This window comes from Dasypus novemcinctus, chromosome 24 (assembly GCF_030445035.2).
Source record: "Dasypus novemcinctus isolate mDasNov1 chromosome 24, mDasNov1.1.hap2, whole genome shotgun sequence".
Classification (NCBI taxonomy): Eukaryota; Metazoa; Chordata; class Mammalia; order Cingulata; family Dasypodidae; genus Dasypus; species Dasypus novemcinctus.
In genome coordinates this window covers 24,042,018-24,068,990 of record NC_080696.1, presented here as the reverse complement: position 1 = coordinate 24,068,990, position 26,973 = coordinate 24,042,018, and the positions used below count along the sequence as shown (strand labels likewise).

Here is a 26,973-nt window from a genome sequence, read left to right as displayed (position 1 = left end):
TTTTCAGGACATTGAATTTGTCCTGCATGACATTGCAGTGATGGATACAGGACATTGTATATTTTGTCATAAATTACAAAATCATGTGGGACAAAATGTAAGCTATAATGTAAACTGTAGTCCATGGATAGTAGAAATGCTTTAATAGGGTTCATCAATTGCAACAAATGTACCACACTAATGCAGGATGCTGTTAATATGGGAAAATGTGGGAAGGGGAGGGAGTGGGACATATGGGGATCCCTTATATTTTTTATGCAACATTTATATAATCTAAAGCTTCTTTAAAAAAAAAAAAAGAATTATTAAAAAAAAAAGGTAAAAAAAAAAAATTGAGGTCAAGGGTCTCAGTAACCATATTCTGCTCCAGGCTGATACCACAAGGTGTGGGGTTCCATTTAGTAACTTGAGGTCATGGAGGGTCTGGATTTGTGGTTGAATTTGCCAAAGCTGCCAAGGCAAAAACACCAGAAATGTATTGACTTCTATAACAGGGATTTATTAGGGTAAAACTTTACAGTCCTGAGACTGTGAAAATGTCCAAATCAAGGCATCATCAGAGATGCTTTCTTACCAAAGGTTGGGTGCTGGTCGGATTCAGGACTTCTGCCATGTGGCAAAGCAAAATGGCAGCTTCTTCTTGCTTTGGGCTTGCTCCATTGATTGCAGCCTACAGCCTCTCTCTTAGCCTGTCAGTATTTCTCTATCTTCCTGCAGTCCGGTCTTTCACAAGGCAGGGTCAAAATAGTGGCTATCTTTCTCTGTGTTTCTGGTTTCAGTTCTCAGTTTATATAAGACTCCAGCAGAGGGCATAGACCTAACCTGGGTCATGCCTCATGACGTAGTCCAATCAAAAGCCCTAAAGCCATCTAATCAAAAGTGATGTATAAAAAGTTCCCTCAACACAAGGGTTCTTAACCAGGGGCCCGCAGACCCCCAAGGGGTCCATGGAATGATTTCATGGGGTCCATGAACTTGAATTGAAAATTTTAAAAAAACATTATTTTTGTGGGGCACATTGGTGCATATGTGACATATTTATTAAATAATACACAGTATAATGTGGACTTAGTATGATTTTAATTTTTATGTAGTATGTTCTGAGTGCAGTAAATAAGTGCTGCAGCAAGGTTGGTAAGGATGGCAGAGGTGGTTTTAGAGTGCCATGGGAAAACTCAAATATCTAAATGTTTGCCAAAAATGATCGTTGAACATATGCCAAACTGTGTTAGGTTATCAGGTACTGAAATTATGGGAAAGTTGTAAAGTATAATTTTGAATAATCTTAAATTTTAATTTAAAGACATGCCAGTATTGAATGTCATAAAACTATCTGCTGCTACATTATGAGAATGGGTCTGTGGTTTTCACCTGACTGGCAAAGGGGCATGTGAACAAAAAAAGTTAAGAACCTCTGCCTTAACAGAATCTAATGCAATTAAAGGGTCCCACACCCATAGGAATGGATTAGTTCAGAGAAAATGATCTTTTCTAGGATTCACAAAATTTCAAACTGTCACGGTGAGAGAAACCAGGAGAGGAAAGTCTTCCAAAAGGACATGAAGGGATCTTCAGGACATGAAAGGCTTTCATTGAATGACAGATTAGATTTATTGGGCAGCTGCAAAGGTCTCAGCTAGGACTGTGGGATAGAATTTGAAGAACCTGCAGTCTTGGTTCAATTTTCAAAAGACTGTCCTATTTAAAAAACGACAAAGATGGGGGAGCCTTGCGAGATGGTGGTTTCCAGCAGTGTGATGTTTAAGCAGAGGCTGGAGGGCTGTGGGGAAAGAATGTGGTAGGAATCTTCCAGAAATCCAGGAAGGCTGTATCAGTGATATCCAAGGATCCTTTGATCTCAAGGTTTAGGATGTTGACAGAGCAAATAGGAAGCAGAATGAGCATCTGGGCCTAGAGCCCAGATCAACTTCTTCATCAGAAGTCTCCTCTGGACATAGCAATGAGTGTGGCACTTACCAGGCCAGTGCTGTCTCCCAGGTGTCACTACCCCAGCTATGTCTCTGGGCTACAGGGAGGGTCCCTGGCTTCCTTCCTGCCTTCCCTTCATCTCTCCCAGCTCAACTGTTGCTTTCAAGCCTGGGGCGGCAGGCAGGGAGTGGCACTATGTTAGTCCCTGGGCCATGATCCACAAGAGCTAGCAATGATCCATTGGACCAGGTTAGGTTCAGACCTACCTGATGGTTCCCCTCCCCAGAAAATGTCTTCTTGATGAAATCTGTCCTTCTTGGGGGAGGCAAACATTGTTTAGAATTCTCAGAAGTAGGATGATTTATGCTTTGGACACTTTGTGTTCTCTTCTGGTAATGAAGATCTACTCCAACTGGACCTCTCAGCCAGGTGGCTATAAATCTCAGTCACATCTGTCTACACAGTTACAAAAGTTTCTCTATGGAAAAGAACTTTCCATGCTGGTTGAGCTGGGTGTACTCTGCCTGCAGTTGGCTGCATTGGTCTACCCCAAGTGATGCTGCATTTTGTCCCTCCTCCACCTCTGATGGCTCTCACCTCCCTGTGATGCAGGGAGCTGCTAGAGACCACATGCCGCCTGGCCAACACACTGAAGAGGCATGGAGTGTGCCGAGGAGACCGTGTGGCCATCTACATGCCTGTGTCCCCACTGGCTGTGGCAGCGATGCTGGCCTGTGCCCGGATTGGAGCCGTCCACACCGTGGTCTTTGCAGGCTTCAGTGCAGATTCCTTGGCTGGAAGGATCAATGATGGTGAGCATGCGGACAGGGGGCAGGAGGAACCCGGAGTCTCCATGGTCCTGGTTTCTGGACCTGGTCTTCAGGGACTTCTAGTGGAGACAGACAACAGAAGTCACACAGACAAATGACAGATGCTGTCAGGGACAGGCAAATGGCCGGGTGAGCATTTATTTGTTCTGTAAGCTGAGACCCGAGTGCCTTGAATTTAGCCAGGTGAAGGAGGGAAGGAAGAGTTCCAGGTGAAGGAGCAGCCAAGGGGCAGTAAGTGGTGGGCGGGACCCGGCGTTGCTGTGGTGGAGGAGGGGAGAAGTGCATGGGTGACATGAAGCTGGAGACACATGGGGAAGGCCAACAGTTGGAAGCACTGATGGGGCAGACCATCTACAGGAGGCCGGGAACCGGGGGGATATGTGGAGTTTGCGGTGCCCATAGGTGGGTCAGTCTCCTGGTCCATGTGGAGAACAACAGCATCTCTCCTGCTTTTTCTGGTGGTGGAGGGCCAATGTCTGGCTGGTGGCCCCATGTCCATCATAGGTATGACCCCTTTTTGAATAAAATCCCAGAGAGAACCCTGAGTTGACTCCCAGTGAGGTGGCTCCCTGCAGAACTGGAGGGCTGAGTTTTCAGACCCCGCCAATACAGAAAATGCTGGAAGCCTTTCCACCTGGTCCTGGTCTCTTCACTTGCAATCACTCCCAGTGGTTTGCCATCAGCTTCCACTCCCTTGCTCTCTCTCTCTCACCAATGTAGCACCTACTATGTGCCAGGCTCTGTTTTAAGCACTTGGCAAAGGCAATCTCCTTTAATTTAACTAACTCAATTCTCATAAAAATTGTATGAGGTGGTGCTCTCACCATGCCCATTTTAAATATGAAGAAACTGAGGCCCAGCAAGGTTAGGAGACTTACTCAAGGTCATAGAAGTCACACTGTTGTGTGACAGAGTCAGGATTGGAACCAAGGCCTTCTGCCCCCAGAGTTCATGCTCTTAGCCTCACAACAGATTGCCCTTTCTCTTGTTGGTGTGGCCATGGTTACCAGGTGTTTCTTTCCAGCATCTTTGAAGAAGCAAGAAAAAATGGCTGAATCTGGGTGACTGAAGTGTAAATTGGGATTTAGTAGATGGGTGCTAGGCAGCTCCTAGAACCTTGGGATTCCTGACCACTAGGCTGGGAAAAGGCGAGCTGGGTCAGCTCTGAGGGCCTCAGCAGAGTGGTCCTTCAGTCTTCCTCCAGGATCTTGCCATTCAAGAGCTCTGCCCCAACATCCCTCTTGTTTTTTGAAATAGGTGTCTGTCCTCTGGGATCAAGAAGAGAGTATCTTGGCTACCTGTTGCTGTTTAACAAACAACTCCAAATCTTAGTGCTTAAAACAATACTTTCATTTGGTCTATTTCATGGTTCTATGAGGCAGGAATCAGGAGGACACCCTGGGAATGACTTGCCATTGCTCTGTAATGTCTGGGGCCTCAGCTGGGAAGATGCGAATGTGGGGGCAAGCCAAGTACTTCTCTCTTCTCATGCAGTCTCTCCACATGACTAGCTCAGGCTTCTTCACAGAATGGCAACCTCAAATGGGCAGACTTCTTTCATGGTGGCCAGGAGGTCCAAGATGAAGGAAGCAGAACCTGCCAGTCCTCTTAAAAACCAGGCCTGGAATTTGCACAGGGTCACCTTTGCCACACTTTCTTAGCCAAACCAGTTATTAGCCATTCCAATTCAAGGGGAGGGGACATGGACTCTACCTCTTGATGAGAAAGAGTCAAAGAATTTTCAGCCATTTCTAAACCACCACTGAGAGGGCGGGTATGTCTTGTGAGCACAGCCCCGGGGTCTCTTGGCCAGCTGGCCGGCCACCTCGATTAGTATATACTTTTTCAGAGGTGCAGTCTCCTAGCCTGGCTGGGACTCCACAATCTGACCATTCCTTTTTGCTTTATTGTCTCTCTTGCTTTAAGTTGTGTCAAGAGTGGAGAGAGAGGGAGGGATTGTGGGGAGGGCAGAGGTCAGAACAGCTCTGTGGCCAGCAGAATAATAACCTCCAACAGGTCTACACCCTACTCTCTGGAACCTGTGAATATGTTATGCTACATGGCAAGAAGGGCTTTGCAGATATGATCACGGTTATGAACCTTAAAATGGGGAGATAATCCTGGATTATTTGGATGGGCCCAATCTAATCACAAGTGCCTATAAAAACAGAGAACTTTCTCCAGATGGAAGCAAAAGAGGAAGTCACAGAGAATCAAAATGTGAGAGGGACTCAACCCATCATTACTGGCTTGAAGATCAATGCGGCCAAAGTCCAGGAATGCAGGTGGCTTCTAGGAGCTGACAGTGGCCCCTGGCTGACTGCAGGCAAGGAAACAGGGACCTCAGTCCTGTAATCACGTGGAATTGAGTTCTACCAACAACCTGAATGATCTTGGAAGTAGATTATCCCCCAGGCCCCCAGAAGCAGACCCTAAGAGGAAGTTTCAAATGTAGGCAGTTAATTTGGGAGAAGGTCCTGGGAAGTAGTGTAGGGGAGTGGGATGTGAGACTGGGAAGAGGACTCAAAACAAATCAGCCTCCAGAAGGTGACTAGAGTGGCAGTCATGGGGAAAATCCTAAAAGATGGCTTAACATGTGTGCACCAGGATTAATTCACCTGAGGGACAAGGGAGCTGGGGTACTTATATTCCAGCTCTTGCGAGTCGTTGTTTGAGACCTGCTCAGGTGGGGTAATTCACTGGTCAACTCTTACTAAAGATTGGGCTTCTTCTATCACCCTCTTAGGCCTGGAGTGCATGGCTGTACGTCCAGGCTGTGTGGGTCAAAGCAGGGATGGGAACCATCAGAAAAGTCCATGTTGTCTCTTTTAGCCAAATGCAAAGTGGTGATCACCTTCAACCAAGGCCTGCGGGGAGGGCGTGTGGTGGAGCTAAAGAGGATTGTGGACGAGGCTGTGAAGCACTGCCCAACCATCAAGCATGTCCTGGTGGCTCACAGGACAGAGAACAGAGTCCACATGGGGGACCTAGACATCCCCCTTGAACAGGTACATTTACTATGGTGGAGCTCTTCCTTTTAACCTGGGGAGGAGTGGTTGTCATGAAGTTAATTGGTGCCCAGGCTGGTAGGACTGTGGCTCTTAATCTGGGTTCCCCAGAGGTACCTGGTGTTCCCCTGCCATCTTTGATAGACTTGAATCCTGGTTGGGAAATGTCTCAGTTTTCCTGGGCTGCTATAACCAATTACCACAGATGGCTAGGCTTCAACAGCAGGGATTTATGGGCTCACAGATACATCAAGGTATCTGCAGGATCAGGCTTTCTCTGAAGCCTGTGGTGTTCTGGTGGTGGCTTGCCAGTTGTCAGTCTCTGCCTCTGTCATGGGGCAATCTCTCTCTCCTTCTCTGGCTTCTACTGACTAATATGTCTGAATTTCCTCTCCTTAGAAAGCCTTCAGTCATATTTGACCAAGGCACACCCTAATTCCATTGGGCCCCATCCAAATAGGATCTCAGAAGATCCCATTTACAAATGAGTTTCCACCTCTTGGACCAGGGTTAAGACTTGAACATGTCTTTGTGGAGCCATGATTCCACCCACCACTGGAAGGTAGAATTCAAGCACCACAGACCTATCAGAACACTTAAAACCTCAGCCTCCAATCTGAATGAATGTGATAGAAACATCGGGTCCAACCTTCATTCTTCCTTTTCTCTGGATTGGGACTGAAAGGTGGGCAGGGCAGAGAAGTGAGCCTTGAACCTGGTCTGCTGAGTTCCGTGGCTGCTAGGGAGTGAGGTTTTCAGGGCCGCCAGATGGAGGATAGGGCTGACTGCCTGGATGGGGCTATTCTCTTCTCCCTACAGGAGATGGCCAAGGAGGACCCTGTGTGCGCCCCGGAGAGCCTGGGCAGCGAGGACACGCTCTTCTTGCTGTACACCTCGGGGAGCACTGGCATGCCCAAGGGGCTCGTCCACACCCAGGCGGGCTACCTGCTGTATGCTGCCCTGACCCACAAGGTACTGGGGCCTCCCAGCCAAGGACACCAAGTAGGGCCATGGTGTTGGCCTCGAAGAGTGTCCCTGAGCAGGGCTGCCATGATCAGGCAGGGGACTGGGTGGGAGGGCAGCTGTTCCCCTGTCCTCATTAGAAAGGTCTGGGTCTGAATCTGAGCCTCACTGCTGACCTGTGTCCCCAGGCCTGTAGAAAGCGAGCCTGCACAGGTCTGAGGGGCCAGGCAGCCCCTGCCTGTGGGCAGGGCCTCGCTCTAACGTCCAGGGACCCTGGATGGGCATGTTGGCCTTCACGGGCTCTTGCCTCCCTCACAACATATCAGAAGTGACATTTTAAAACTTCATTGGTGTACAGGCAAATATATTATTATATACAGTAGTAGTACGTATTTTAGAATTATATATGAAACCATTTCTTTTGACCTAAAAGTTCGTTTTTTTTTTTTCTCCTTCCAATTTTAAAAGAAATTAAAACATTTTCACAGGCCCCTGAAAATATTGTGGGTTCTGGGTCCTGCCCCCTGAGACCACAGGTAATTTTTAAAAAAAGATTTTAAAAAGACTTACTTTCATAACAAAATTTCAACTTAGAATAGGGAAATTGGATGACAGTAGACCATGCCTTAGGGATGATAAAGCAAATTATACGTTCCCTTTTTTTTTTTTAAATCTCAGGAAAGGTATTGAAACACCAGTGCTCATTTCCAGGTGGGTGGGTAGAGGGCTTGCAGTTTAACGTGGTGTCCTTGGCTGCATTGGGGCATGGCTGGTGCTCCCAGGTGGGGTTGTTTCCAGGTAGCATTTGTGGACCTAGCTCTTTCTGTTGCAAAAGACAAAACTCAACTCAAGCTGGTGTTGGCAGCACATCTGGGCTTGGACAATGCTTAGGCTCAGATACAGTCCTGGGTGGCCCTGCCTGGGCCCCACCATCCACTATGCCGATAGGGTCCCACCCAGATGCTAGTCCCCAGCTTGGCTGTCCCTGGCAGAAAGAGAGCCTCTTTCCCAGTCAGCCCAGCAAAATCCCCAGCTGACAGTGATTGACGCATTCCTTAGTCTTTTTGCCTTTTAAGCTTTTTTAAAGCTATAGATTCCCATTCAGCCCTGTCTTCTCCTTACACTTTTGTCTGTTGTAAAACCTGGGCCATTTGTCCATGGTTTGGGTTTTGCCAACTGTCCCTCTGTCCTCTGTCTCTGTGTTCCCTACAAACGGTCATTCTTTACAAGAATGAGGTGACATGTGACTCTCCTATGTGGTCTTAGATGCTGACAGTGATTGACGTATTGCTTGGTCTTTCTGGCTTTTACTTCTTGCCACTTTAGACTTTTTGAATTGGGATCTGACTTAAGGCAGAAAGGTGCACGCACTGAAATATAAAAAGAGGTGAATTTTTACCTGTGGACACACACGTAGGACCCCCACCCATGTCAGGACCAGGGTCACCTCCAGCTCCCTGGAGGCTCAGGCATGCCCCTCCTGGTCCATCTCTGCCCCTCACATCATAGATGAGCTTTGTCTGGCCTTGACCTTCATGTAGCTGGGATCACACAGTATGCATTCTCCATGCTGGCTTCTCCACTCCCCAGTCCGGTGGCAGGGAGAACATTCCTACTGTGTGTGTATAGTTGATTTCCTTTCCACTGTGTGTGGAGTCATGGCTCGAAGGCCCCCCGAGCGTGCTCACTCATCCTGCTTTCCATGCTCTCCCAGTGCCTATGTTTGGCACTTAGGAGATCCTGCCTGTACAGGGCTGCTACTCAATGCTGTGTGGGAGTGGGGGTGGGGGTGGGGGGCTGAGGACAGGCTCCTGACACCTTCTCCCCCTCTGTCTGCAGCTTGTGTTTGACTACAGGCCAGGCGACGTCTTCGGCTGTGTGGCCGACATTGGCTGGATCACAGGACACAGCTACGTTGTGTATGGACCCCTCTGCAATGGAGCCACCAGTGTCCTTTTTGAGAGCACCCCAGTCTACCCTAATGCTGGTGAGGACATCGGGGTGGGGGTACCCATGCTGGGGGAAAGGGGGTGGGCCTGGGAATTGGGGAGAGGCTCACAAGGAGGGTGGAGGCCTGTGCTCCAGGAGAGTGTGGTTGGTTGGTTCCCACTGGATGGGAGCTGAGTAGGCATGTGAGCTGCCTGAGCTTGAGCCTCTCTGTGTGGAGGGCCAGGTGCCCAGTCTGCGGTAAGATCAGATGTGCAGCAGGAGGGAGCCCAATTGGGCACTGGAGGACATCTCAAGATGGCTCTTTCAGTGTCTCTGTCCCGCTTACGCTGCCTCCTCAGCATTGGCCTTCTCACCTCCTTGGCTGTCTGATCAGACCCCGCCCTCCACAAAGCCTGGGCCAGGGTCTCCTCCATTTCCCCAGAGGGAGGGAGCTCCCCCGCTTTGTGCCTGGGCCTCCGCGGCTGTTTCATGGGGTGGTCGTTTCTCCCAGACTGCGTGGGGCATGGCCTCGAGCTGCCCCCATGAAAGCGAGACTGGTGGATGTGGCCTTGCTTTGCTTTGCTTCTCTTTGCATCTTCCTCCCATACAGCTCCATGTCCCCAGATACCTGTTTGGATTGAGTTGGACCCTGGTGGCTCTGCCAGGAGGCTCTGGCTCAGGGATTCCATGGCATGGAAACAACCTGCAGAGACCTCCTTGCACACTTCCTCTTACTCCTCTCCAGCATGCTAGACGGGGCTCATGCCCAGCAGGAGGGTGAAGCACAGGGGACATGACTTAGGGATTCAGAGCCGTGTCTTCACTGCGATTTCAGGCACTGGAACCTCTTGCAGCCCAGTGTCTGACTATAGTGGAATGCTGCTAAGTTTGTGTGTGTGTGGGGGGCAGATTCCTCGATGCCAAGTGCGTGCCTGCTGGGCACTTTGCCCTGCACACGGGGTTCCTGGAGGGTGGAGCTACCTTGACCAGGGGAGGCAACGAACTACTCCTTCAGTGACTATTTAAATGTGACGGAGCAAAAGGTAGTGCAGTACCATCCTGTGAACTAGTTTATTGCTGTGATGTGAAATCCACCCTGGGGACACAGTGTGCCAAAGCCAGGAGAGGCAGTTTGCAGTGTGCCCCTTCGGCTGGTGTGTGGGGCAAGAAGCACTGGACAGCTTCCTCAGGGTCCAGGAATCCCCCCCCCAACTCACCCCTATCTCCCAGTGAACAAGCTCGGTCCCACATCGGCACAGGTCACCGTCAGCTCGTCTCCAAGTCATATTGAATTGGGGACATTTGGGGGGGCTCTCAGGCTGACAGGGGATTTTGGGCTGTTCCCTAGGTCGGTACTGGGAGACTGTTCAGAGACTGAAGATCAACCAGTTCTACGGCGCCCCCACGGCTGTCCGGCTGCTGCTGAAGTACGGTGATGCCTGGGTGAAGAAGTATGACCGCTCCTCTCTGCGGACCCTGGGGTCAGGTGAGGCTGGTTCTGTGCTCATGGCCATCTGCTAGAGCCATTGCACCCCGAAAATGGCTTTTGTCATGAGAGCTTCCCGGGCCGGGACGCGGGATCACAGCTAATAGAAAGCAACTGTTCCCTGCCCCCACCACCAGCCTGGCCCCTGCCTGCAGGCCCCCTCGCCTGCACAGTATTCCAGATGTTCCCATCCCATGGCTCTCTGCCAGAGTTCTGCAACTTAATCTTTAGGATGGAGTCTCCCAACTTGCTAGGTGAAGCCCAAGTTATTTCATTAGCAGTTGCAGAGAATTGAATTGTGACTTCTTTAATTTACAAGGCAGACCCCTCTTGTTGGGTATCTTGATTATTCCCAAGTACGTGTGTCAAATGTCACCTTGCCCTCTTCTGTCTTCTCAGATGGAGAGGTGCTCTGTTTCGAATTTCGAAAGATATCGTCCAATCGTAGGTCAAGCCTTTTCAGAGAGGTTCAACCGTTTCGGGTCGTGTACCAGTGCCGGGTGCCTGCTGTCTGTTAGGGGGTCCCAGAGGCACCTGCTCTCCTCTCTCCTCTCCCTGTCTTGTTTCACTTCTGCTGTTATATGTGTTGTCACCTGTGGCCATTCAGGAAAAACAAGGCGGCAAGACGACTCATGCTTGGGTGACTACAGTGACTCGCTTTGTGGCCCTCAAGGGGGCAGTTAGCACTATCTCTTCCTGCCAAGTGCATCAGCGGAAGGAGGGGCTTGGGGGTGGGCATTGCTAGTTGGTGACTGCAAGAACCGCTGCGCGTCCAGACAGCCAGTGCTGAGAAAGCTTCACTGTTGGGGCCTCTACTTGGCAGAGCTCTTTGTGCAGCTTCCCTTCCTCCCACGGGATGCTTACCACTTGCATCCAGACAGAAAATGGGCCTAAGCCTTCCTTTCAGGGCTGTGAGGATTCAACAAAGAATATGCATAATGTTCCTGATGCACATAGGCCTCCAGTAAATATCCCTCTCAACTCCCCTTTCACATATTTCCCCTTACTTGCTTAATATTAGAAGTGTTCTCTGTTTCCCAGACCTTTCTTAATGGAAAGACAGAAGAGGTTTGAATGCTATTCAAAAGAGCAGATAGTTGTTAAACACTTTACTCGCCTATCAGCCCTGCGGTCAAACACTGAAACTGTCCCATGTGGCAGAGGAGGAGACTGAGGCACAGAGAGGCTGCAGGGCCTGCCCAAGGCATCCCCTACAGGTCTCCAGGGCCCTGGCTTACGCAACCCCCACCTGCAATGCTCGCTCTCCACCCCCACCCCCACCTCCAGGACCCTGGCCCTCCCTCACGCCCATCTCTGGGTGTCTTTCCCTGATTTATCTCTTTGGCTGCAGTGAGCCTCAGGCTGTGGCTCCTGGATGACTTGGGGGTCCGGTCACAGATTTGGTCCTCCCGCTAGACTGTCGAGCTGGGCCGTGAGCCCTGCATGTCACGGCTGTGTGTTCTCTGTACCTTGGGTCTGGGCAGGGTCTGGCACAGAGCAGCCCCCCATGTTCACTGAACAGAACACTCTCACCATGAGGTTCTCCAAGGTGGAGAAAACAGGCAGGAGCACAACTGATCTTGAGCAGCTGCGGCTGGTGGACTTTATAACCGAATCTTTAAGCAGCCGCCCCATTTCAACATGTTCCACCCCCGTACCTGAAAGAAACTCGGGGCAACAGTGAGGGATGTTCATTCTTGTGCACCCAGAAAAAAGGCTGCTCTCGGGGCTGGTGGTGTGCTGGAAATGGCAGCCGGACAGGCAGGGAACGCTGAGTGGCCGGCTGGGAGCAGAAAGCGCTCTGCGGCCCAGAGGCCCTACACCAAACTGGGCAGTGATGCTCCCCCCAGGATGGGTTTTACCCACCCAGCCCCTCCCTGTGGGGGCCTGCCTCCTGGTGGGGGCTCAGTCTGTGTCTGAAGGCCCCAGTACCTTGACCTTCCCATCTGGGCCCAGCAGAGATGGGGCATGTGAGATCACTTCAGAGAGGGCATCAGCCTCCTTCCTAACAGGGTAGTCAGTTGGAGATGCCTGCATCTGTTTCTGGCTGGCAAGAAACAGCACAAAGGACTTGGGTTCTGCTTTGGCCCCCTCCAGTCAGACAGTGCTTGGGGACTGAGCATAGAGGTGTGGCCAGAGCCACAGATCCTCACTCAAACCCTCCAAATCTGGGCAGGATGCTCCAGCCTCCTAGCTGGTGACTCACTTCTATGCAGGCCAGAGATGCTGCCTGCAAGCTCATCTGGGTAGGTAGGTGAGGCGGTGGGAGTGGTATCCTCCTGGGAGTTTAAGTAGAGGCACGGACGAAGGGCCAGGCTTGATTTCCCATTTGCACTGGTAGGAAGGCTCTTGGGATCCAGATGACAAGGTTTCCCACTCTGCCATTCGTTTCAGGAAGGGGATACATCATAGCAACTGCTTTTGAGTGAGGATGCATGACCGAGCTTGGGTGACATCAGCAAGGCAGGGGGAGGCACCTGAATCTTCCCTCTGCAAGGGCCATGCCAAATGCACTTTCTCTTTTGGATCGAGCCCCCAAGGTGTGCAAGCTTGGCTGGGGGTTTTATATCTCCTGGTCATGGAAGCATATCCTGGCTTTGTAACAAGCCACCAAGGCAGAGCCCTGCAGGGTCACGAGAGCCAGGTGCAAACCATCACTCCACTGCTATCAATAAACACTGCAGACAGCAGGTACAGAGTCCCCCAGAGCAGCACTGTTCATCGGTATGGCTCTGCTGTGGTATCCCTTATCTCAGCTAGACAGCTCAGGCAGATTTCAGGCCTGCTGGATCCACCCTTGCAGCCACCCCCGGCTTGGGAAACGCAACTTTATTTAAACTTTTCCTTGGAAGAATCTAGCTAACTCAAGACTTTATCCCTAGACTTGTTTTTCTTAAAGGAGTTTTTTTTTGTTTTTGTTTTTTGCTCTCAATTTCTTTTTTTTTTTTAATCTCCCGCCACTTCTGGCTTCTTTTTTGCTTGCTGTCTGTTCTCTGTGTCCATTTGCTGTGCATTCTTCTGTGTCTGTATTCTATTTTTATTTATTCCCACCCCCTTGTGGTTTGCTTGTTGTCTGCTCTCTCTTTCCATTCGCTGCACGCTCTTCTGTGTTTTTTTCTTGTCCTCCTTTTTTTTGTGTGTGTCATCTTGCTGAGTCTGTGGCACTTGTCTGCCAGGGGCTCTCCACAACGTATGGGCGGAGACTGCCTTCACAAGGAGGCCCTGTATGTGAAACCAGGGCCTCCCATAAGATAGACAGGAGCCCAAATGATTGAGCAGCAGCCACTTCCCTCAATTTCTTAATTAACACATGAATATATTCTTATGAAAAGGAAATTCTGGAACATTGCAATTCAAGCTAAAGTCCTCTTTGACTGTCACCTGGAGGACACCCTGTGGGTTTGTGTGCTTCCAGCGCCCTTTCTGCTCGGGTATTTTTATGTGCAAAAGCACAGCTCTGCTTAGAGACGTTTTCCTTAGCCTGAGTGCTATCAGGTGTTATTCTGTAACATTTAACTCAACAGTGTTTCTTGAGAGTTTTCCACATCAGTCCACATGGACTTGCTCCACTTTTTGGTTGTTTTGAAAAGTTGCTCCTGCTCTGTTACATGCATTGCTGTGCATTGTGGCTAGGCATGTGTATGTTGGCAGTTTCCCTATTCTTGGACCCAGGCTTGGGTGGAAATGTTACTCCTAGCCTTCCTGTGGGTGTGCATGAGCTCAGGGGTGACATACAAAATGCTTCACCATCGGTGAGACTGGCATTGACCATTCCAAATGGATGTTGGACATCCTGCCAAGACAGGGAGCAGAGAGCTCTGGGGCTGTGGCAGACAACTGTGAGATTTTAGCCACAGTGCGTCTAAGCTGGCAGGTTGCAGGTGATTGTCCATCCATGTGGGTGTTTCTAGGTAGACATGGAAAAGTCAGATTAGGAAGTCATAGGGGTTAAGTATGTGTATTAGTCACGGTTCTCTAGGGAGACAGAATCAACAGGAGATACTTGTAAATAGTATGAGATTTTGTAAGATTCTCTCACGTGACCGTGGGGATGCACAAGTCCAGATTCCTCAGGCAGGTTGCAACCTGGGGCTCTGATGAAGGTCCAGAAGGTCCTTTATGAGTTCTTGGGAGATGTTGGCTGTCCAAAGACAAGCTGGGAAATTCCTTCTGAATGCTGAAATCACTTCCCCTTTTAAGGCATTCAACTGATCGGATAAAATGTCATTCATTACTGACAGGAATCTCCCTGGTTGATTGTAGATGTAATGAGTCATCTATGCAGTAAACTCACTGATGTCCTTGTATTATAATTAACCCAGTGCTTGCTTGACCAAACAACTGGGCACAATTACCTGACTAAGTTGACACATTAGCCTTACCATCACAGTACATCTACTCTTCTTTCTGTTGAGGTATAAAATAGAGCAAAATGTTCAATTCTTGAGTGTTCAGCTTGAGGAACGTTATTATATATATACATATATAAAACCACCACACAGCTCAAGAAGCAGAAATTGCAACCCCCAGAGGCTCCATTATGCTGCTTCCAGGCAATAACACCCAACCATCCCACCTTCTCACCTCTATCGCATGGACAAATTTTGCTTGTTCTTGAACTTCATGTACTTGGGATCCTTCAGTGTATTCTCTTTTGCACCTGTTTTCCTTTCTCAGTGTCATGACTCTACGATTCATCTGTGGTGTGGGTGTAGCAGTAGTTTGTCCATCTTCTCATTGCTGTGTAATGTCCCTCTGCATGGGGACACTTCCCTTTATTTATCCATTTTACTCTTGGTTTTAGCTTGGGGCTTTGTGAACAGGGCTGCAATGGACATCTGCACTTCTTTTGCTTTGAGCCAACTGAAGCTTCTGGGAACAATATACCAGAAATGGGTTGGCTTTTATAATGGGAATGTATTAGGTTGAAAACTCACAGTTCTGGGACTGTGAAAATGTCCAAATCAAGGCATCATCAGAGATGCTGTCTCACCAAAGGTCAGTTTCTGGTGATCCTGGACTCCTGAGACATGGCAAGGCACATGGGGGCATCTGCTTCTCTTCTGGGTCTCATTGCTTCAGCTTCTGGCTGCTCTGTCTGTGGCTTCCTTTCTCCTGGTTCCTCTCTGAGCTCCTAGGTTTCTTCTCTGTTTGTAGCAGCTCTTTTCTCTGTGTGTGTCTCTCTATGCCTTCTGTCCTCTGTTTGTAAAGGACTCCAGCAAGAGGCCAAGACCCATCCTGGGTAATGCCTCACTGAAGTAATCCAATCAAAGCATCCCCCTATTGAATCCAACCTAATAAAAGACTCCCACACCCACAAGAATGGATTAGCTTTAGAACATGATATTTTCTGGGATTCACAAAAGGCCTCAAACTGTCACATAGGGTAAACATATATTTAGCTTTGCAAAGTAGTTGTGTCAGTGTGTGAACTTTTAAATGTTAAAGGTCCAAATTGAGCCCTAAAATTGTGTACCAATTTATACTCCTGTAGTGTGGTAACATCATCTTTCCCCTACCATCTTGCCAATTTTGTGACTTTTGACTCTCTCATGGTGAAAATATCTCTGTAACTTGTGTTTCTTAGATGACCATACACATGGTCCATCTGACTGCTTTTTTCATGTCTCCTTTTATATCCTTCGAAAAAATTACATAGTGTCTCCTCCCCACCCCAGTAAAGATCTTTTCCTTTGGCTTCAGTTGCCTTAGAGGGCTGCTAACATCTTTTTCCCTTCCCTGCATGGTTTTAGTGGGAGAACCCATCAACCAGGAGGCCTGGGAGTGGCTGCACCAGGTGGTGGGCGATGGCAGGTGCACACTGGTGGACACCTGGTGGCAGACAGGTGAGTGGGTCACCATGGGCAGGGCGGGGCATGCAGGACACTGCTCCTGGCCTGGCTAAGGGGCCCCTTTTAGCATGATCTCAAGGCACACTGAGGACGTGTAGCTAAGTGCCACCTCTGGAGTGCCAAATGTGAGGATTGGAGGGAGTTTTGTGCTCAAAGCATGAGAATGCAGTGTTGCTGAAAACCTGGCTCTGAATGTGAGAAAGCTCTGGCATGGGGTCCAGCTGTTGCTCATGAGCTGCAAGAGTGGGGATGTGGAGTGGGGCTTCCGTGAAACTCAGTTTCTTCCTCTGTGAAATGGGTGCTGCTTCTTCAGCTCTGGGTGAGGGTTTAGTGAGAGAATCTAATGTTCAGGGCCTTGAGTACCTACTCAGCTCACTTAGCTGTCTGCTCTACTTTGATGGGGAAATTTTCCAAACCCAAATCTTTCTGAGGATGACAGTCCTGTAATTTAAGGGACTATGAATCTAAATGTAAACTTTAGTGGGAAAAGGAATTTTTTCCTCTGGCATTTTGCTTCACTTCATCCCCTCCTCTCTCTGGAATCTGATTTACTATGATGTTTGGAGGAGAGAGATCTGAGATGGTAATAATAAACATAGCTATTTGAGGGCTCATCCTTCAAGAAGTCAGAAGTGAGATGCTCCTAATAACTTAGGCCTCATCCCATTCAAAGGGGTGCATACACAGATTTTCTACCATGGGGGTCGCAGCAGACATTTGCACACCAGCTGGCAAAGACAGAGCTGCATTTGAAAATGGCTTGTGGGTCCCTCTTTCCTTTTGGTTGTGGCCATCCATGCTGAGTAGGCACTGGCCTCTGGGCAGCTCTGTCCTGTCTTCTTGTGTGGTTTGGTGGGCTGTGCCCATTGCTACCCGATGAGAGCCTGAACTGCAGGTGAGCAGAGGTAGGCCACCCCCACCAAGCTGTTGACTCCAAACATCTGGAACCTGCTCCCCTTCTCCATAGGAAGCCAGAACCAGATTTAGTTTCATCCCAGACAAAGGCCATTTAGAAACTGGGGAATTATTTTACCCACCACCCACTCTGGGAGAGGAACCAGTGTGTATCTTGGCTCAACCCCCATGACCATGTGCTGTGGATAAATGGATCATTCATCAGCAGTCAGTCTAACCCAGTGCCTGCTTCTCACTTATCCTCTAGAAACAGGTGGCATCTGCATTGCACCACGACCCTCAGAAGAAGGGGCCGAGATTCTCCCTGGCATGGCCATGAGGCCCTTTTTTGGCATTGTCCCTGTCCTCATGGATGAGAAGGTGGGTGATGGTCCATGTGGCATGGCCCCTCTTCTGCCGTGTCTGGCTGAGCCATGCCCAGCTCTCCCTCCTCCTCCTCTGCCACGTCATGCCCAGCTCTGCCCTCTCCTCCTCTGGCTGTGCCTTGCCCAGCTCTGCCCTCTCCTTCCGTGCTGTGTGGCCCCTGTGGGTCCAGAGCTGGGTCCTGGAGATAGCCCTGACAACACCAGTAGGTGGGGCAGGCCAGGTACCTTCTTGGAACCACGGTGTGCAGCTCCTCATGAAAGAATGCTCTAGTTAGATCTTTGGGGGCACACAATAAGCTGTTTTCTACCATGTGCCAGGCAACATGTCCACTCTTGGGATCTCCCCAAGGACCAGCCACCCATTCTCTCACTCATGTCTTTGCATCCGTAGGGGAACGTCATGGAGGGTAGTGATGTCTCTGGGGCACTGTGCATCTCGCAGGCCTGGCCGGGCATGGCCAGGACCATCTATGGAGACCACCAGAGGTTCATGGATGCCTACTTTAAGGCTTATCCAGGTGAGTGGCCAGTGGGGGTCATGCCGAGCCTTCCAGCAGATGGCCAGGACCACATTCTTGGCAAGTAGCATTAAATTCATTCTAACTGTGAGTGCCATGTAGCCAGTGTTTAGGAGCAGGCTCATTAGAGGAAAGCATTTGAGTCCTGCCATCACCCTTCACCAGCCTCCCTGATGCTTCTTATCCCTGGAGTGGGAATAGTGGCCCTACTCTGGACACTGGTAGGCCTGGGCCAGGGTCACCATCAGCACCTTGGCAGGGCACCTGGCCTTTGTTGGCTATTAGGAAAAGAGTGACAAAGTCACCTTGGAGCACTACTAAGGCAAGGAGTGAGGTCAGGCTGACTTCTTATTTCTTTCCATCTTTGCTTCTACATCTTTGTGTCAAAATTTACATGAACGCCCTTCCTGCATCTTAGCACCACCAATGATATTCAATCTCAAGCCTTTCAGTGAGACTACTTTTTGCTTCTGGAAACTTCTTGACTTGGGCTGCTCGCATACCTCCTGTCCTGAGACATTTTCAGCCTTGATGTCATTGATACGCTGATGTCTTGACACCTCTGCCCTTTGACTAGCACCCAGTCGAGCAGCACTTTAGAGAAGCCAGGCAGGGCCTGGACTTGCCAGGCAGGGCCCAGCCAGCAGACTTGCCAGCTTCACCCTGTAGAGCATGGCTGGGGTGTGAGACCTCCATACCCTTCTGGAAGGTGTGGAGTCCCTGTGATTCAGGGACAAACTCAAGGCTGGGCTTTTGGTGCTGAATTCCCCTTGTTGGTGCAGGCTATTACTTCACGGGAGATGGTGCATACCGAACCAGGGAGGGCTACTACCAGATAACGGGGCGGATGGACGACGTCATCAACATCAGCGGTCACCGGCTGGGGACTGCGGAGATTGAGGATGCCATGGTGAGCCCGGGCCCACTTTTCCTTCGCCCTTGCAGCCAACTTGGGGGGATACCACCCTTGGCCTCTGACTAGGGGGCAGCTTGCACCTTGAGCTGGCAATCTCACCTCTTTGCTCCCTGTCCTACTCAGGAAAACCACCCCGCTGTGCCGGAGACTGCTGTCATTGGCTACCCCCACGACATCAAAGGAGAAGGTGAGCATCCATGAAGGAGCTCATCTGGGCCCCCGAACTGCATGCCCATCACGGTCCCCTCCATAGAGGAACAGGCGTCATGGTGGCCAAGGAGGGTTTCAGGGGCCAGATTGTGGGTCTCCCGCGCTCTCTCATGAAGCTGTGCTTCTGCAGCGGAATAAGATGCATCTGTGTTGGGATCAGATGCCGAAGCCTGGGTGCCACGTGCCCATACGGGCTGTCTCGACATGGGCCAGGCCAGCACTCATCCATGAGCAGCCAAAACCTGCTTGACTCCAGCTGAGCACAGTGAGCTCCCTCCCCTGTCCTGGGCAGCATAGGCTGGAGCCTGTTCCAGAGAGTTCCTGTAACCACATGCCTAGCTCCCCAGACACGCCCCCTCCCCTGCTCGAGCCTTCCTTTCTGAGCCTGGGCATGGGGTGCTGGGGCCCTCTGCTGCAGGTGCTGCACTCATAAATCCTGTCCTTTGGGTGTAGTGGGAGTCTTTTTGGAGGAATTTGATCTTTGGCTCCCATTTTACGTGGACGTGCTCAGGTATGCCGAGTCAGAGAGGGTTGGGACAGTCTTTTTTATCAAGAATGTCTCTGGACCAAAGTCCCCCGTGTTCAAAGGGTTGGGTGTGGGAAGGGGCAGGAGCCCCAGAGGTCATGCTGGCCTGGCCTGGCATGACCTGGACACAGGCTGTTCCCATACCAGGCCGCGCCCTGATGAGTAGCTTGGACTGGGCACCCTCCCAACCTACTGTGCGAATGCCCTGGGCCCCAACACATCCCTGGCCTCGTGTACCATTGGTGAGCTACTGCTCTAGTATTTACTCACACATTTCCTTTAAATTGGCCCATTTTAAAATTTTAAATTTATATAAAGGCTTAAAAGAAAAAGGATGTTCACTTTCCATGAGAAAAATGTGCCCCTGTGGCCTGCTGACCATTTGAATAAAGGGAGATTGGGGAGTGCCAAGAGCTGCCCAAGGCTTGCACCCAACCCAAATGAACTACCAGATAGAACAGAAGGGACAAGAGTGGGCTCAGGTGGGGGCAGTTTCCCATGTGGGACTCGGGAGTCGACAGTTTCCCACCTAAAGGCATCTAGCGCAGATGGGAGTCTGGGCCCTATGCTCAGGGATCCCTGCAATTGTGTTTGTGGGGTCTGGGGTCCTGGAGAGGGTTGGGTAGTCCCTCTGGTTTGGAAGCTCAGCCCACATCAGAGACCTGCAGCCGAGAGCAGTGCTGTCCAGTCAGGGACCAACCCAGTGGGAGGGTGAGAGTGGGAAGGGGCTGGGACTCCCTGAGCGAAGCCTGCGACCCCAGCCTTTCCCCCTTGTTCTAGGGCTCATCCACCTTTGGATGAGTCTAGAAAGTAAGTGCAAGACCAAGAAAGGTACATTGGAAAACAGATTTTAAACAAAATTCGAGGGAGTACTGAATTGAGTATTCACGCTTCAGTTTTGGCCTTCCCCCCCTGCTGGGTTGTGCTGGCGTGTGTAGCCTGCTGCATCTGGGGCTTCCCAGGACTCCGCCTTTTGGGCTTTCTCGAGGGCTGGAGGTGGAGCTTGGGCAGCAGGATAGGAGCAAAGGTGGTTCAGACCTAGTCTGGAGGTCCCCCCAGTTGGCGCTGCTCAAGGCAGCCCCTCAGGACCTCCTTCCATGCATCTTGAGCAACTCTTGGTTTCACAGGTTTTTTAAAGGTTGCCAGTCTGATGAGAGAGGATTTGTGTATCGTGGTTGTGAAGATATGCATTTTCCTGATTTCTAACCAATTTGAAAGTCGATTGCTCATTTGCAAGAGTTGAATAATCCCTTGCTCAGCTCTTGCTCAGCTCTCAGGCGAGCTATGAATGTGGTTGCTAATATATCTGACTCCCATTCCCTCTGCCATGCACTTTCACTGATCTAGAAGAGCCCAGGGGGCCCAAACCTGTTGAGCCTCTGGAGCCTCTGGCCGGCCCTTGTTCCTCTGACTCCCATGTCCTGGGCCTCCACCACCTAGCCTGTCTCACTGGTCCCTGAGCGAGGCCATGCCCACCTCCCGTGGCTCTTCCCTGGCCCCTCCTGCCATGCGGCAGCTCTCTGCCTGCCATCTCTGCTCTCTGACCTCCACAGTCCAGGCTATATGTTTCATCAGAGGCTATAAGTAGCTGGTGCTGAATACAGGCCAGCTGGGAAATGTGGCAGAATAACCTGTCCTGGATGATCCTGTTGGGGTCTAAAAGGTGGCTGCCTGTGCATAGACTTTAATTTAAAAGATTGGATCTGGGATGCAGCCAGCCCCTGCCACGACCCTGCCAAGTGCCGGGCTCCGTGGCCCTCACACTAAGCCCTGATGTGCAGCCACAAGGGGCGTTTTGCAGGTGGGAAATGGAAGCCCAGAAGTGTGAAGGCCACACAGCTGACAAGTGACTGAGTCAGAATTTGAAGGCTGAGCTGTTTCTCTTTACCATTCGATGGCACTGCCTCTCGAGGGTTGGATGCAGTTTTAACTTCACATGCTTTGACTGTGTTTTCATTTTTGGCAGTCAGTTTGTGCTGCTTTTGTGATTTTATTATTTTAATTTAAGTTGTTTAAATCCATGCCGACCTCTCTCAATGGGCCTTCCCAGCTGGCTTATTTGCTGGCTTCGTCCCCTTCCTCTGAGCCATGTGGGGTGGGCATAGCATGACTGGTATCACCAAGATGAGAAAAGTGAGGTTCTTGCCTTCAAGGGTCTCACATCCCAGCAGGGAATTGGGAGGAGGGGGTTGGGGATGATGCAGCAAGTGCCATGCCTGGATTTGTGGACAGACTAGGAGAGGCTTCGCAGAGCACAAGGTGGCTGAACCTAACAAGGTCTTGAGGGATGAATAGGAGTTTGCCAGGTGTAGTCAAGGGAGGGGGCTTTCAGGCAAAGGCTCCCAGTCTCCACAGATGGTAGCTCATTCAGGAAACATTCCTGGATGCATTCAGCAAACATTTCTTGAGCATGAACTATGCCCTGGGCATGGTTTTAGATGATGGGGATACAGCAATGAAAAAAACAGACAGAAGTCTCTGGACATGTGGAGCTGACATGCTGGAGAGGTCAGGGATGGAGGGGAGAGACAGATAATAAACAATAAGCATGATAAATGAGGGAGCTATGGGTGATAGGTGTGGGGGAAGTAATTCATTAGATGGGATGTACAGGCAGAGGGGTAGCTGGAAGCCTCGCATATGTGTAGAAACTCCATATCTGAGAGAGGGGACATTACAGATGCGGGAAAGGGCAGGCTGTCGAGAGGGTGCTAGGACCAGGGACTGCTCATCTGGAGAAAGAAAACTGGATGCCTGCATCACACCATACTCAAAACTTAATTCCAGGTGGGCTAAAATGAAATGTACTAGAGGCCTGTGAGAGCCGCCACAGGTCCTTTCTGGAACGTCCTATACCTGCACTAGGTGTGGAGTCCCCTGCTACAGGTGTGCAGCCAGGGATGGTATCAAGTAGCACCTGAAATGGGGCTCTGGTGAATGTTTGATTGGATTTCATTTAAATTATTATATTTTAGATTTAAACAGCCCCTCGTGGCTGATGCTTCCAAGGAGAGCACAGGTTTATATGCTACCTCAGCTGCAGGCTTGTTCCTGGGATGTTAGCAGTTTATACCAGAGAGCCCTTTGTTCTGGAACTCTGGAAGATGTCACCAGCAACCATAACTGTGGAAGTCTAACAGCCCACATCTAGGTTATTTCACCGCTAAGGGGGCAGTTAAAGAGGTGAAATCACATGTCAGCCTCACCCACAGCCAGTCGGACCCAGGGCCCCTCTCTCAGCCCCACGGGACCACCACCCTGGGTTTCCTGAGGGCTGTGACAGCCACTGTCACTTTAAGTGGAAATGGAGATGCCTCCAAAAGGCTGCTGTGGTGTCACCAGCGAGGGGTTTAAAAGTCCTCTGGAGTCATGTGTAAACATTGCTTTGCCTTGGGAGAAGGTTCATAGTCTAACACACACATACACATATACCCTTTGCTCTCCTTCCAGCTGCGTTCGCGTTCATCGTGCTGAAAGATGACACAGAAAACTCGGACGAGGTGGTGAAAGAGCTCAGATCAGCAGTGGCAGCCAAGATTGCCAAATACGCCGTGCCAGACCAGATTCTGGTGAGCAGAGCCACTCCCTCCTGTGGGGCTAGGTGCATTTTTAAACCTTCTCCCCTTCCCACAATTAACTGATAACTGTGGTGCATTATGATCCCTTCCTGTGAATGTCAAGACTGACATGAGTTGTTAGGTTTTCCCTGGGTGGTAGGTGAGGATAGTACATGGCTGCATTGTCGAGGGCAGGAGGGTGGAGGGGAGGAGGGAGAGACAGAGGAAGGGAGAGAGGAGGGAGACAGAGGGAGGAAGCAAGAGAGAGATGGAGGGAGAGAGAGAGGGAGAGAGAGAGGGAAGGAAGGATGAGGGAGGGGAGAGAGAGAAGACAGAAACCAGAAGGATTTAGGTGATAGTTCTAGTCAAGGTTAGATACTCTGGACAATTTCTCTCTCAGTACCTTTCCTGGTATCAGCAAGGGAGAAACACGCAGAGCCATATATAAGAGAGTCTGTGATTGATTCAATTCCTGGGGAAGACGTGGGCCACCTTTTCATCCCCTTTAGCTTTTCCGTGCCTTCCACCATGATTCCTTGGTTGGGTGGTGGTCCTCCATGGCAAGAGGGCCCCAGCTTCACTTGGTGTGAGAGTTCAAACCACAGGTCTGTTGACCAGAGTTTCAGGGATTCCTCAGGCAAACGGAAGTATTTGAAAAGCCAGCATCACTTCTAAGGTCCCAAACATAGCTCTCAGCATATTGCCACTCACCTGGGTCCTCGTTGTTTGAAAATTGTTAAATGTTAAATTTTAAACCTTGAGTGAGACAGACTTCTTCTCTTAAGCAGCTCTCACCTCTTACATAAGATGAAACAACCAAGTGCTTGGCTGGGGGATGGAGACGTGGCACCAGGCCACCCTGCCCCAGTGTATTGCTCTCTGGAGAACCCCACAGGGTGTCACTGGAAGGAACAGCAGCACGTACGGTGTGGTCGAGCCCTAGTCAGGGACATCTGGCAGCTGGTGGCCTCTGGCTGCCCTGCCCCATGGGGGCTTCTGCAAAGCCCTGTCCGCAGGACCAGTATTATGAGTCCTGTGCTTTGGGGGGATTTCAGCTTTAGCTCCCTCTCTGGGGCAGGGCCATACACGTCAGCCATGAAGGGACACCTCCCCTGACCACAGGATCTTCGATGTGGCTTGGCGTTGGGGGCTCCACGCCCCCTGCTCTAATACTATGCTTCTTGCTAGGTGGTGAAGCGTCTCCCCAAGACGCGGTCTGGAAAAGTCATGAGGCGGCTCTTGAGGAAGATAGTCACCGGGAAGACGCAGGATCTGGGGGACACCACGACCCTGGAGGACCCCAGCGTTATCACAGAAATCCTGAGCGCCTACCAGAAGCACAGGGACAAGCGGCCTGCCTCGTAGCCAGGACATGCGTCCTCCTGCAAGCCTTTGACCAAACCCAGAACCCCAGGTCCTCCTTGTTCCTTCTCAAAATGTGGCTCCCACATTGGCCGGTTCCTCCCGCCCTCGATGCCTTCTTCGACGATGTCCAGCCTGGCACCCAGTCCTCGCCACCCCGAAGGCCAGGACCGTGCTCACATTCCTTTCTGCTGGATGCCCCAGAAGCACGGAGACTACCACCAGCAGTGGTTGGGGTGTGCTCTGCTCATCCTGAGTCAGGTTTCCTGGATTGGAAAATCACTGCCATTTGAGTGTTTTCTCGAGAGTGCCGCCGAAGATGAAGCGCTCGGTAAATCGTGCCTGCTGCGACGACTTAGACCTAGCAGCAATAAGGTCTTTCCCCGATGTTTCAAAAGGCAGAGATTTTATTTTTATACTTTTATATTTTGAAAGAATAAGGCGCAAGCCCTCAAGTGTAGCTGGGTGAGTTTACTTTGTAGTCGCTCTTTGTGACATTCAGAGTTAGGAAAATCCCCTTTTCTGCCCCCATGGGCGGGGAGTTGCCTGAGAATCCGGGTGGCACCCGTACTGATAGTGTAGCTGGGAAATCTGGATGGAAAACGTTCACGCCTGCGTCTAAACATAGCCACCTGGAGAACTTCCAAACCTGCAGTGTGCTCCCTGTGTGTATTCTTACTGAGCTTTGTTTCTGGGTGATGAAATTAATTCCTAAAAGCAATGATGTGAGTGGGCCGTTCCAGTCACATGTTCTTTTCTCTCCAAGCCATGATCTGAAAAGATTTTTTTTCCTGGGTGCCTCTTAGCAGAAAGTCAACAATGCTCCAGCTTTATGAGATTGTCAAGGGAAGCCAATGGAAGCTAGAACTGGCTCCTTGCAGAGATTGCCATTCTTCCTTCTGTGGTTGGGGCCTCAAGGACCCATGGGGTCGACAATGAAACTTAGAGATTTGAATTGGGACTTTCATCTTATTGTGCCTTAAGTCTCCTAGACATTAGCCTGACGGTGTAAATTGCTGAGTCATAGTAGACTTCTTGATAAGAAGCTTGTTTCTGTGCAGGTGCTCAGAGGGCCCCTGGTGGACTGAACACCTCCCAAGGGCCAGTAGCTGTGCTGGCCTCTTGGGCTGTGAGGCAGTGCACCCAGATGGTCCACAGAGTGGCTGGGGCCGCTAATCACACATTGATCCATGGTCTTTTGTAACAGAATTTAGTAGCCAGTACCATGTACTCTGACCTGTCTCATCTCTGTGGGAATTGGTGGCCTGTAGTCATGGAGCTGTTCATGAAATAGCTTTGGTTTCTACATTGCTGATTTTAACTGAGACAGCAGTCCAGTTGATGGAATTAAAATAAAGCTTTATTTTGTTTCATTCTCTTCTCTGTCCTGCAATGTTTTCAAGAAAAGAATGCTCTTCTCTTGTGTGGAATATAATCCTAAGGGCAAAACTGGAAGGGGTCTATTCACTTGAAAGTGAAAAGTTCAAAGATTAAAATTCATCTTCTTACAGGAAGAAAATAGGCAGTGACCCCTCAGCTATCTTGGACTGCTATTTGGTAAATTTACCAGTCTCTAGATGACTGGACTGTCTGGTACACCAGCTACCTGTAGCTCTTTAGGTTTAAATGAAATAAAAAATTCAGGCTCTTGGTCACAGAAGCCATATTTGAAATACTCAGTAGCCACAATCAGCCAGTGGCTGCCATTTGAACAGTGCAGGAAGGAATATTCCCATCACCACACTCATTTCTATAGGTCAGTGCTGGTCAAGAGCCCGGATGAGAATGAGGAAGCAAAAAAGGTCTCCTGGCAGCCAACACCAGTGTCACAGACACCTACTCAAGAAGCACAGCTTTCCAGGGAGAGGAAGTGAATAACCCAAGTTACTCTACTATAGGCGGATGGGGTTGTCTGTCTCCCCTGCTGAATCTAAAAGCAGGTCCTTTCACAGAAGGGCATACTGAATTTGTGCTGCAAAAGGTGAAATCAAAAAGGCCTGACTTTGTTCCTGAAGGGCCTAGACCAACTGCTGCTGCCCTCTAAAGGGGGCACCAGAAATGGCGGTTTCCAGAGGCATGGTCTCTACCTATATCAGCGAGTTGAATGGGAAGGGGAAGAGGAGGACGGAGACAGAGCAGGGGGACTCCCAGATGCCCAGCTGAGGGAGATACTGAATCCCCTGAAAGGCAGCTCAATGGGAAAAGGCAGGTTTGTAGCATCCGGGGACTCTGGGAATTCAGGGTATGCTTGCTCCCTTATGGAAAAGTTTTACCCTTTCCAGGGATAGCAAAAAGGTTACATATGTAATTTTAACAAATCAGGTCATTTGTCTTTCCTGCTTATCCCCCTTCTGCTAAAGATGTCCTGATTTCTGTCCAGGGGACCCTCTTCTCCCCTGTCTCATTGCTGACCCCACTCCCAACTCCAACATGCATCTGTGAGGGTCATTCATAGCGTCACACTTCCCTAGCCTTAGTGACAGGCTTGGGGCTGGCCTCTGACAGTGTGGGGGTCACCAGAAATAGACATGGCAATGGTGTTGGGAAAGGAACTGGATGTGAACCAGGTGGGGTGCGAGGTTGAGCCATGACAGTCATTTCATCCCC

General features: G+C 50.2%; 1 protein-coding gene across 1 annotated transcript in view; it reads left to right on the top strand.

Moving 5' to 3' along the window:
- Positions 1–25,739, top strand: part of ACSS1 (acyl-CoA synthetase short chain family member 1) — a 54,550-nt gene extending 28,811 nt beyond the window's left edge. The window contains exons 3-14 of the mRNA XM_004485211.4: positions 2,542–2,741; positions 5,592–5,767; positions 6,587–6,739; positions 8,570–8,717; positions 10,008–10,145; positions 15,899–15,991; positions 17,160–17,272; positions 17,669–17,795; positions 18,578–18,705; positions 18,835–18,898; positions 22,898–23,016; positions 24,193–25,739. Coding sequence (XP_004485268.2) covers positions 2,542–2,741; positions 5,592–5,767; positions 6,587–6,739; positions 8,570–8,717; positions 10,008–10,145; positions 15,899–15,991; positions 17,160–17,272; positions 17,669–17,795; positions 18,578–18,705; positions 18,835–18,898; positions 22,898–23,016; positions 24,193–24,369 — 1,636 coding nt within the window. The 3' untranslated portion in view covers positions 24,370–25,739. The remainder of the gene's footprint in view (positions 1–2,541; positions 2,742–5,591; positions 5,768–6,586; positions 6,740–8,569; positions 8,718–10,007; positions 10,146–15,898; positions 15,992–17,159; positions 17,273–17,668; positions 17,796–18,577; positions 18,706–18,834; positions 18,899–22,897; positions 23,017–24,192) is intronic.
- The last annotated feature ends 1,234 nt before the right edge of the window (positions 25,740–26,973 follow it).